The sequence below is a fragment of the Xiphias gladius genome, chromosome 11 (assembly GCF_016859285.1).
Source record: "Xiphias gladius isolate SHS-SW01 ecotype Sanya breed wild chromosome 11, ASM1685928v1, whole genome shotgun sequence".
NCBI classification, from domain to species: Eukaryota; Metazoa; Chordata; class Actinopteri; order Istiophoriformes; family Xiphiidae; genus Xiphias; species Xiphias gladius.
In genome coordinates this window covers 186,655-198,807 of record NC_053410.1, presented here as the reverse complement: position 1 = coordinate 198,807, position 12,153 = coordinate 186,655, and the positions used below count along the sequence as shown (strand labels likewise).

The 12,153-nt window shown below is 43.4% G+C and overlaps 1 protein-coding gene across 3 annotated transcripts in view; it reads right to left on the bottom strand.

Annotated features, from left to right (window-relative positions):
* The window catches only part of ubr2 (ubiquitin protein ligase E3 component n-recognin 2), a 44,306-nt gene extending 32,442 nt beyond the window's left edge, over positions 1 to 11,864 (bottom strand). For all 3 annotated transcript variants that reach the window (XM_040138826.1, XM_040138828.1, XM_040138827.1), the window contains exons 1-10: positions 11,768 to 11,864; positions 8,304 to 8,602; positions 6,056 to 6,134; positions 4,964 to 5,077; positions 4,744 to 4,874; positions 4,149 to 4,287; positions 3,755 to 3,817; positions 2,990 to 3,110; positions 2,796 to 2,903; positions 1,972 to 2,060 (exon numbers count right to left, since the gene is read on the bottom strand). In XM_040138826.1, coding sequence (XP_039994760.1) covers positions 1,972 to 2,060; positions 2,796 to 2,903; positions 2,990 to 3,110; positions 3,755 to 3,817; positions 4,149 to 4,287; positions 4,744 to 4,874; positions 4,964 to 5,077; positions 6,056 to 6,134; positions 8,304 to 8,602; positions 11,768 to 11,851 — 1,227 coding nt within the window. In that variant the 5' untranslated portion in view covers positions 11,852 to 11,864. The remainder of the gene's footprint in view (positions 1 to 1,971; positions 2,061 to 2,795; positions 2,904 to 2,989; positions 3,111 to 3,754; positions 3,818 to 4,148; positions 4,288 to 4,743; positions 4,875 to 4,963; positions 5,078 to 6,055; positions 6,135 to 8,303; positions 8,603 to 11,767) is intronic.
* Between the last annotated feature and the right edge of the window lie 289 nt (positions 11,865 to 12,153).

Here is a 12,153-nt window from a genome sequence, read left to right as displayed (position 1 = left end):
TCATCCAGTGTGACTTAACAGCTCTTTTCAGACTGGCTTCAATGTCAGACTTATGGGATGTATCTTATTCCTCTGAGCCATAGAGCACCATTGTTTCCAAACAGTATTAAAAAAGGCATCAATGAGCCACACACATGTTCCTTCATTACCATGATTACACACAGTATTCAGTAGTTAAGACTGAGTCCCACACACACAATCTTGCTGCCCCCAAATACTCACTACAGAACCGCTGAAAATAGTCACAAAAAATGCTCTGTTTCCTCCTGTTTGTCTGATAAAAACTACAGAGAGCAGTTTTAGGGGATTACTGAGTCTTTTTTAAAAATTTAACTACACTGGCTTGTGACGCCTTAAAACAAACCAAAGTATACTTTCAACCCCTTGTCACTGGTTACAAATGTCTACCTACTGTAACCACTTGTGACTGATTTTCGCTGCTTGGTTTGAGTAGTATGTAAAGTCCTGAATAAACAAAACTACCCAATAATTCACAAGGAAAAACACAAACATTAGACGAACCTGGTGAAGCAGAAATGTTTTTTGTTTTTTTTCCCCCATAGAGGAATAGGATAAGTAAACTCTGCAGGTCTGCACAATCTGTCACCTCCAGCTGTCCTCTGTTTCTACCCGTTTAAGAAAATAAACTTTAAAGGTCAGGGGTTGGAGGATAATCTGGGCCATCCCATATTAAAACACACCGACTGCAGCTAACTAGGTCACAATGGAAACACTGTGCAGCTGAGGAGCAGCAACAACAACACTGTGTTCACATGTATCAACACAAACAGGTGAATCCAAGAAATCACTGGCAGATCAGAGCAGAAGTCAGATGTATAAATCACGTGTGCATGCAACATTTCTCCCACATGAACTGGTATTTATAAAAGCAGAATATGTCTCGTCTTACAGACCTCAGACCAGCGTACACTCAGCTTTCTACAGTGATCTGAGGCTGATATGATGGAGCAGATGGTAAATAAAACATTCTTTATTTGGGCTGATAAGCAGTTTTACTGTGTGTTTTGATCTTTATTATCCCATTTATAAATTTAATTTGGATAAATTACTTTTGTGTGATCACTCACACACACTGGACGCATCCTTCGATCCTGATATTTTAGTCATCAACTGCTCTCAATCTCACATTCTGCTGTGGGAAACGTTTACAAATCCTTTTCTACAAAACACTCTTAACTTCTAACATCGATTGTTATCAGGAAACGGGCTGATCAGCAGCTGACAAAGCTTTCCTGGAGCTTTTGCTCTTATCACATGATCTTCTTCAGCAGATGGAGTGGCCCAGCTGTTATGGAGATGTCGGCATTCAGATTTAAATTTTTTGGAGCTTTGCTTCATGTTGGCTTAAAAATCGAAGAGGTAACAAAATGGGTCAGCTCACTTGGTTTATCACGTACCATATATCAAGGCTGAGTCCTTATCACAGCAGCCTGGGTTCAAACCCAGCCTTGGCCCTTTGCTGTGTATCATCCCCTCTCTCTCCCCTGCCTTTCCTCTCTCTCTCCATGTTCGCTATATAAATAAAGGCAAAAATGCCAGAAAAATAACTTAAAAAAAACTGTCCAGCTCCATCTGCTGGTGAAGAGCATGTGGTATGATTGAAAATTCAAAAACCCTGAGGTGAGATTGTTTTGTTTCCAGGGTGAAGAATGGCTTTTGAAAGCATCTGATCAGCAGGTTTCAGACATATATCTCAAAAAGAATAACTCAGACAGGATTTGTTCTTTAACCTTAAACAACATGTTTGATATAGATCATTTAACTTGTTTAATAAAGAACAGTGAATCTGGTCTGTGTGTTTGAGATGTTTCATATTTTAAAAAATCTGCTGTTAGTGCTCCGATCAGGCTACACACTCACACAGATACTAAGTGATCTGCAAAGAGATCAAACCTGCTGATGGATCAGTCAGGATCTATCGATCAGGTGGGTTTTGATCAGGTGTGTTACCTTGGCAAACTGGATGGCAAAGATCTTCTTGTACTTGAGGTCCATGAGGAGGCTGTTCATCAGCAGCTGGTGGTAGATGTTCCTCGCTCCTACAGACAGACAGACAGACAGATCAGATGAGTCCCTCCATCTTACCCGCCTCAACGAGTCACATTTAAAAGTCGAAGTTTTACATTTCAGGTGGATCTGATGGGAGAAGCATCAGCACGTGTTCAGTTCATTCTGAGTGAATTTTTATTCACTCAAGCAAAATATTACAAAAGAAAATCTTTAACAGGATCTCTGCAAGTTCACCAAGTTACATATGAGACATTTTTTAATATCCCGTAGAATTAAATTTAATATCAGACCATTTGACCATAAAACCAGTAGGGACAATGTGGCCTAGAATTATATATTTTTATTATTATATCACATTGTTGTCAGTAGTTCCAGGCTTTATATAAGAATAACTCAACTATAATAAGCAGCAGAAAATGATTCATTATTTTCATGTCCACTATGAGCTGATGATCTTCCTCCTGCAGCAGCAGGAGTGACAGTGTTTGACTGAACAGCCTCCTGCAGCTCAGTCTACTTCCACAACCAGACCACTGTTAGTGTGAAAGTGGAGCACGTCTCCTGACAAACAGGTAAGGCAGGTGAGAGAAAATGTTACACACTTCTTTTCATTAAATTTAAGACCTTATACCCTCTAGGGTCTTTTATTATTCTAAGTTCATTTAAGACTTTAAAGACCTGCAGATAACCTGTTCTATAGAATATATTAACCCACGTATGTGTGGTTACTTGTATATTAGTGCACACAGTACTGTATACGTTACCTTTCCACATCTTGGAGTCGTTGAGCATCAGTTGGTCGACCAGTGAGGAGTTTTCTCCTTCTGGACCTTTCTGGAGGCCGACCTGACACAGGATCCTCCTCAGACCGTCTGAAACACAATGTTAATACACTCACAACATGCAGCAGCAGTGACACGCAGACAAAGGGATCATGGGTAATGAAGTCCAGACGTACCAGAGTACTGAATGATCTGCCCCAACCAGCTCAGGGCCTTCAGAGCAAAACACTGATGAGCAACAACAGACGAGTGCATCACCTGGACCCTGAGAGGTTTTGACTGACGACTGGTGTTCCTCTGGGGGGGAGATAAAGAGTTTAAAATGTTTAAAAAGTAAATGTACTCCTCTACTGTCAACAAACAACAAAAGAAGACTGATGCTGAATCCAAAATGTCCAGACTTCATTGCACTCACAATCTACAATAATAATAAGAATCATTTTAATAAAAATAAAAATAATAGCAGTAATGATCTTTAATTTTGATGACATTTGCATGTCTGCAAGTCTGAATTGATAAAATCAATGAAATGTGTGAAAATGAAATCCACCTGCAGTGCAGAGATCCTCAGTTCAGTTTTTATAGTGAATGTAATATCAGCTGTGTTCAGCTTCATGTAAAGAGAAAATTTCACCACCCCTCATAGTCTGAGGCAATAACAGTCAACATGCGATGGTACATCCAATGAACATCTGCAGGGGTTCAATCCTGAGTGTGTGAACATCTCTGTTAAATCAGTGCAGAGTTTTTATAACACACTTTTGTCTTCTGTTTGTTTTTTGATCCAACACCTGTAGAAGTTTCTCGATGTGCATCCCCCCACACCATCTTTGTCTTTGTCTTTAAACATTTGGAATCAGAATCAGCTGTACAGCTTAGTCCAGACTGGTCAGTGTAGTAACCACATTGGTACTCATGTCAGTATGGAGGCACAAACTCACCACTATCACAGACTTGGCCTGTTCGCAGAACTGGAAATCTCCATATCGAACCGACTTCCTGCCCTGCACAGACACAGACACAGACACACACAGACACACACACACACACAGACACAGACACACACACACACAGACACACACACACACACACACACACACACACACACACACACACACACACACACACACACACACACACACACACACACACACACACACACACAGCAGGTAAACATTAAAACATGTGACATCACCTGGACCTTTCAGCAGATAACGTGGACCCCCTCTTCATTTTAATAACTTTCTGTTCCTCTCAGAACATTTACAGGTTTGTCTGAACTTGGGTCAGTGTTTAAGAGTTCCTCCAACAGCAACAACAAAAATGTGTACTTACATCTCTGTCAACAGTGGTGGCGAAGCTGACGGCTTCTTTCTGGCTGCAGTTGACGGCTTTCTGCAGAGTGTAGATCACCTGCTCATACGTGTGGACTTCATCATTAAACAACATGCAGTAGTAGGTGTCTCCTCTCTCCCTGCGTACACACGCACACACGGAGTATCAGTACATGCGGTACAACAGTAAGTGTACTTTTACTGTAACTGATCAGCTGACTGGTATCAGATCAGATGATACTGATATATCTGTCTGCCTTTACTCAGCATCTTTAAATGGACTAAACTGCAAACTCCAACTCCAAGATTTTAAAGTTTTCTTTATGATGTTTTTCTGACTCTTGTGACGTTTTTTTATTATTCAGTGTTGATTATTGGTTGTCTGGCTTTATGAGGTTTTTTTGATGCCTGTCTGATTGCAAAATTTTCTCTTTTGAAAATGAGATTCGATCTGACGGAGACCTGATTAAATAAAGTTAAATACAAATAATGTGTGGTTCTTGATTTTTCTCTACATTTTTATCTAATTCATGAAAACTCCTAAAAAAATCTCTGGTTAAAGTAACTTGTATGATTAAGTAAAGGTATGTGCGTACAGTGGCTCCAGTCCTGCAGGTAGCTGGTCCTCCTGTTCCCAGGTCAGCAGGTCCACAGCATACTTCAGGATGATGGAGAAAATGCTGTAACCACGGGCAACCATGTCAGCTGGGAGCTGGGCTACGGGGTCCTGAAGGGACAAACAGTACAGAGTGATTATTAATGCAGAAAGACAGTGACTGGCAGACAGACAGGTAAACAGACAGACAGCTGTCTCACCTCCTCTGTGTCTCTATTGTTGTCTGTAGGTGTGTGTTTCTGGCAGTAAGGACCCTTCTTCCAGGCTTCAGCATCTCCACAGTCACAGAAACCTCCACCTCCTGACGTAGTCATCTACAGCACACACACATACATACCAGGTCAGTAATGCACAAGGACACAGGTCTGTCTTTCTAAATTTCTGAGGGCCTTCAGTGACAGAATACATTACTGGCCCCTAACCCCAACTTAAAACTGATTCTAACCTGAACCTTAAAGCCAGGTGTGACCCTTTAAACAGCCCTTTGAACCATGGAAAATATCCTGACAGTGCAGATATGTCCTCTCTGCAATGGTTTAAAACGGAAATTGGTCCTCACAAAGATAGCAATACAAGCCTTCACACACAAGAAAACAACATATATATACACACAAAAATGCGCAGACAGTCATAGAAACACACACACTTTGTGCAGTCAGTGGGTCAGGTGTGTGTGCTGGTAGCGTCACCTGCAGCAGACAGCAGACTTTCAGCTTTCCTGCTTTCAGCTGCAGAGTCGCAGCCTCAGCAGCTCTTTGTGGGGCTGACAGGTCGACCTTTGACCTCTAAGAGCTGCAGCACGTCATCACATCCTCCTGTAGACTTCCTGCAGACCTTCTGATCAACAAACCTCAGAGTAATACTGTGTTTTAGGACTAGAGGCTGTTCAGGAGGGTTCTTGCTCTCTATCAGTCCTGTGTGGACTGTCTGCACTGCTCATGCACCAGAAGAGTAAACTGGACTCCTGTTTTGTGGACTGCAACATTGGTCCTGGTATTGTTCAACGATCCCACACACTGTTTGCTTTTTTTGACTTTTTCACATTGTTTAGACAAATACAACAAACACAGGAGTCAGAGGTCGTCATCATTTTTTGTAGTGCACACAGACCCCGATGTCTGTTGGCATGCGATCGTCCTCTGTCCACAGACACGTCTGTCCTGGATATGATCCGAGCTTTAAGATGATCACTACACACCCAGCAGTGGGTGGGTGGGGTCTCAGTGTACCTGCCAGCAGATGTGTCTATTTAACAGCTGCAGTGTCTCACATCAACCTCTCTGTCTACTCACCCTGTATCGATGCTCTTTGTGAACACTGCCCAGGAAACACTGCATGCACAGAACACATGTGGGATCAGCTGCACACTCCCTAAAAACACACACACACACACACACACACACACACACACACACACACATCTTGGTTAATACCTGAACAGGGTATGTGTGTGTTCACGAATAATAAAATGTTCAGTTTGTGTTTTCAGAGAGCTGTTGATTCCGCTGGTTGTTGTGTGTCTTTGTCAGTGTTTGCTACCTGTGCAGGTGTGTGTATATATTACCTGCAGAAGTAGGTGTGTGTGTGTGTTACCTGTGCAGGTATTTGTATACACTCAGCGAGCACTTTATAAGGAACACCACACTAATACTGGGTAGTTCCTCCCTTTTCTCTCAAACAGCCTCAGTTCTTCGTGACCTGGATTCCACAAGATGTTGGAAACCTTCCTCTGAGATTTTGGTCCACGTCAACATGACTGCACATCATCATTTCTGCAGATTTGTCCGCTGCACATTCCTGCTGCCAATCTCCTGTTCTACCACATCCCAAAGGTGTTCTACTGGATCCAGATCTGGTGACTGGGGAGGCCACTGAAGTTGACTGAACTCACTGTCATGTTCACGAAAGCAGTTTGAGACCAGTTATGCTTTGTGACATGGAGCATTATCCTGCTGGAAGTAGCCATTAGAAGATGGTAAACTCTGGCTATAAAGGGATATGTTGTTCATTCTGATATGCTTTTCTGTGCACCACAGTTGTAAAGAGTGTTTATCTGAGTTACCGTAGACTTTCTGTCTGGACATTCTCCTCTGTCCTCCCTCATCAACAATGTCTTTTTGTTTTTGGCCCCATTCTGAGTAAAAACTCTAGAGACTGTTGTATGTGAAAATCCCAGATATCAGCAGTTTCAGAAACACTCAAATCAGCCCGTCTGGCACCAACAATCAACATTCAAAGTCACAGATAACATTTCCCCCATTCTGATGTTTGATGTGAACATTAACTGAACTCCTGACCTGTATCCTCAGGATTTTATGAACTGCTCCCACATGATTGGCTGATTGGATAACTGCATGAATAAGCAGGTGAAGAGGTGTTCCTAATAAAGTGCTTAGTGAGTGAATGTTACCTACAGAAATATGTGGGTGTATCTGTTGCCTGTACAGGTGTGTGTGTGCATTACCTGTGCAGGTGTTTGTATATTACCTGCAGGAGTAGGTGTTTGTGTGTGTGTGTGTGTGTGTGTGTGTGTGTGTGTGTGTGTGTGTGTTTGTGTTACTCAGCATTTTCGTTACCATAATAAAACTTAAGCGCAGCACATAAAGTGAATGAACGGAAAAATCTATGCTGAGAGTTCCCTACCGCTCTGGAGAGAAAGGATACTGTTCTGGCCCAAATATAAGACAATATTTTTTTCCCTCAAACCTAGGTTTAAAAAAATTGGGAGGTTGCCCACTTCAGGACCAGACAATTACGTGGTCATCCATTACGACAGATATTCTTTTTGAATGGAGAGAGTACCGGTGTAACTACGGTCTTTCAAAGAGTGTTGGATTATGACTTATTTGTAGCCTTATTATGTTGCTAGGAAAGCGTGAGTGTTTTCAAGTTTTTGGTTAATCCACTTAAACCTGCAGGAGTTTCTGAAGGCTGCTGCAACATGTTCTGCTGCCACAGAGGAAATAAATTCATGACAACTGAAAACAAGTTCTTCGCATCTCACACACAGAAAATCTGTCAAACAGACAAGAATTACGTGTGTCACAGATGATGAGCTCAAAAAGACTGAAGTGTGAAAAATGAGAAAATAATTCTGCGAGAGCAATGAGTGCAGTGAGAGAAGAATCGACTTGCTACAGTAACTCAGTCAGCTGACAAGTGGGCGCTGGGAAAGTGAGCTGTCTACGGACGTCCAACCAAACAAAAATTTTGGAAAGCAAGCAAACAGTGTTACATTGTCAGGTGAATACGGGAGGGTGAGAGAATTGCATTTCAAATCCATTCACTATGAGTCTTGTTTGTTATTTTGTAAGGCACACAGTGCAATCGCTGATAAAAATGTGAAAGATTACTTCAGGACATGGCCACATTTCATCAGAGAGAAGATTTGTTTCACTTTTCTTCTTGATCATGTCTGAGTTATTGTGAAAAACAACCACCTGTGTTGTGTTTTTATGAATATTGTAATGACAAGCCCCCCCAAAAAATAAGAAGCGATCACAGTGACTGGAAACTGCCCTCCAGGGAAAACCCTGTTACCTGCAGGAGTAGGTGGGCTCCCCCACTTTGAACACGTGACCACACAGTGGTGACGGCTGGTTGTTCTCCTGTAGCTGAGCCAGGCCGGCTGCTGGCTCCTCGCCCAGCAGGAGCCACTCCAGAGGAGCCAGGAGGAGCAGCTGACAAGCCAGCTCCTCCCTCTGCTCCTCCCTCTGCTCCTCTCTATGGTCCTCCCTGCTGCTGCTGCCGCCGCTTGGACCCAGGCAAAGGATTCTGGGTACATACACGGCCAGGTGACGATACACCTCCTGCTGCAGGTTGGCCGCCGACAGCCACCGCTGTGGGAGAGGAGCAGAGGAGAAGAGAGAGGGGGAGGAGGAGAGAGGAGGTGGTACTGGTATTAGTACCAGTGATGTATCTCAGTAACACTAGTAAACTCATGAAAAACAGTTTTCGTTACACTGATGCAGAAACAATAAAAACGTATTTCCGCAGTTCACAGACAACTGATCAGTGATCAGTTCTCTGTGGTCACTGATCAGTGAGAGACAGGAAAGTGTGGTGTGTAACACCTCTGACTGCTGACAATTCATGTCATCTCGCAGTGTATACCACTAAAATAATAATATATTAACAATATGTATTACAATAGATTCATTGTCGATTAATTGATGAGTATGATCTATAAAATTCCTGTTCTTATTTCCCACATCCCAGGGTGACGTCTTTAGACAACACCCAAAGACATTCAGTTTATTATTCTGTCTATTATCAAATGATGCAGAAAAGCTCGTAAGCGTCATTTCAATCGTCATTTCAGAAGCTGGAGACAGCTCATGTTGACATTTTTACTTAAAAATTATTAAAACCATCAATAATTTATCAAAATCATTGCAGCATTAGTTTATTTATAAACAGATAATCAAAGACGCTTCACATGATAAGTGTGAAAACATCTAGAAAACTAAAACAGAACAGTACAGTACTGTAGTACTCTTGTAGTAGTACTGTAGTAGTCGTGTGTCCCTATGCAGCAGCAGGTTCACATTAATCAGCTCTGTCACAGTTTAACCTGCAACACTCACTGACACACTGACCCAGATACTAACACTGAGCTAACACCAGGCTAATATTGCTAAGTTTGACCAGTGTCCCACTAAATCTGTGAAACCTAAGTGCTTTGTTTCAGACTCATAACTTTTAATCAATAATGAATTCTCTTAAGATATTTAGTCGGTGTGTCCAGAAGGACACGATGAACACAAGAACATATTGAACACGAGGAACACGGTGAACGCGAGGACCATGGTGAACACGAGGACCATGGTGAACACGAGGACCATGGTGAACACAAGGAACACGAGGACCATGGTGAACACGAGGACCATGGTGAACACGAGGAACATGGTGAACACGAGGACCATGGTGAACACAAGGAACACGAGGACCATGGTGAACACGAGGAACACGAGGAACATGGTGAACACGAGGAACACGAGGAACATGGTGAACACAATGAACACGAGGACCATGGTGAACACGAGGAACACGAGGACCATGGTGAACACGAGGACCATGGTGAACACGAGGACCATGGTGAACACAAGGAACACGAGGACCATGGTGAACACGAGGAACGTGGTGAACACGAGGACCATGGTGAGCACGAGGACCATGGTGAGCACGAGGACCATGGTGAACACGAGGACCATGGTGAACACGAGGAACACGAGGACCATGGTGAACACGATGAACACGAGGAACACGAGGAACACGAGGACCATGGTGAACACGAGGACCATGGTGAACACGAGGAACATGGTGAACACGAGGACCATGGTGAACACGAGGAACACGAGGACCATGGTGAACACGAGGACCATGGTGAACACGAGGAACACGAGGACCATGGTGAACACGATGAACACGAGGACCATGGTGAACACGAGGAACACGAGGACCATGGTGAACACGAGGAACACGAGGACCATGGTGAACACGAGGACCATGGTGAACACGAGGAACACGAGGAACATGGTGAACACGATGAACACGAGGACCATGGTGAACACGAGGAACACGAGGAACATGGTGAACACAAGGAACACGAGGAACATGGTGAACACGAGGAACATGGTGAACACGAGGAACACGAGGACCATGGTGAACACGAGGAACGTGGTGAACGCAGTGAACACGAGGAACGTGGCGAACGCAATGAACACAAGGAACGTGGTGAACACGAGGAACGTGGTGAACACCAAGAACATCATGAACACAAGGAACACGAGTAACACGAGAAACATGATGAAACACGAGAAACGTGGTGAACACAAGGAACATGGTGAGTGAATATTTGTCAAAGACTCAGGACACATTTGCTCTAAAGTGACCCAGTTCTGCTGAATCCAGTCTTTATAGTGCTTCAGGTCTACTGTCTATATGAATAACAACAACAGAGCTGCAGCAATCGGTCGATTAATCAATAAGCTTATCAACAGCGGGTGATTCCACAAATGGTGTGCCCATGTTATTCATAAATTAACTTAGCTGTTTCCTAAAAAATAAATGTGACCCAAGCCTGAAATATTCAGACATTACTGAGTCACCCGTTATCAGCTGTGGAGCTGTAAACAACCTGTAGAACGCCTCACCTGACAACATCTGATCTATATTCTGATCCAGAGCTGGATGAACTGTGACGTTTATTATCAATTACTCTGTCAGTTACTTTCTTGACTAACTGATGAGTTGTTAATATTCATTCCATCTTCTTAAAGCACATAGTGATGTTTTCAGATGTTATAAAGGTTACAACAGATGTCATCAGTTTACTGAGACTGAGGAAACCATGTAAAGACAAAATATTTTCCTAAAAATGACTCAAAACGATGAATCGATTTTCAAAATAGCTGCCAATTATTTGTCTGTCTCATGACCAATGGATGAGTTGACAGCATTACAGATGTGTGTGCAATCTGTACCGCCTCGCCTCGCCACTGTTTTTCATCAGTGAACCTGTCACAGCGTCAGTGTGTAAATGTGTGTAAAAGGTGTCAGACGAAAGTGCCGAAAACAGAACAGCCCTGTCCTGTGACATACACCCGGGACCGTGTCTCCGAACCTGCTGTGGCACCGCTCCGATGTTGACACACGGTGTAACAGTAAATAAATGTCCAGGAGCGGGTTCAGACGATAAAAACGTATGGATGTGTTTCACGCAGATTAACAGTCGGTGTGTAACCGGTGAGTTCGGGTTGACACAGGCTGAGCATATGTTTCTAGCAGCTTTAATCTGAAATCCAGATGTTTTACACATCACCCCTCCAGCTAGCCTTAGCCTTAGCATTAGCATTAGCCGTAGGTTTAGGTTTAGCATTAGCTTGGCGTAGCCCAGCGGATTGACCTCTAAATCCCGCGTTCAGCAGGCGACAGAGCTCAGACTGATGCAGTGACCGGACAGGTGAGAGTCAGGGGGACTGAAGGGTCGGGGAGCCGCTTACCGACGCGGTGTCTTTGGCGGAGAAATTGAGAAATTCCGAACATAAAGCAGACGGTGGATCTCTGTCGGACTCGGCCGCCGCCATCTTTCCTCCCTCTGCTCTGTAGCTGCTGCAAGAACAACCGGAACCGGAAATGATCAACAGCTGAGGGGCGTTTTGAGTCTGAGGGGCGGGGTCGAGGAGCAGAGGGCGGAGTCTGGGGTCTGATATATATGTGTGTGTGTGTGTGTTTGTGTGTGTGTGTTTTCAGTTTCATAACAAACATATGGAATCCCACTGAAATAATGATTTACTTACTGAAGTTAAAGTTTGGACTTTCTTTAATCGTGACATGACTTTTCATATATTTATTTTCTCTTGATGGTGTAATGGGCCTCCACATGTGA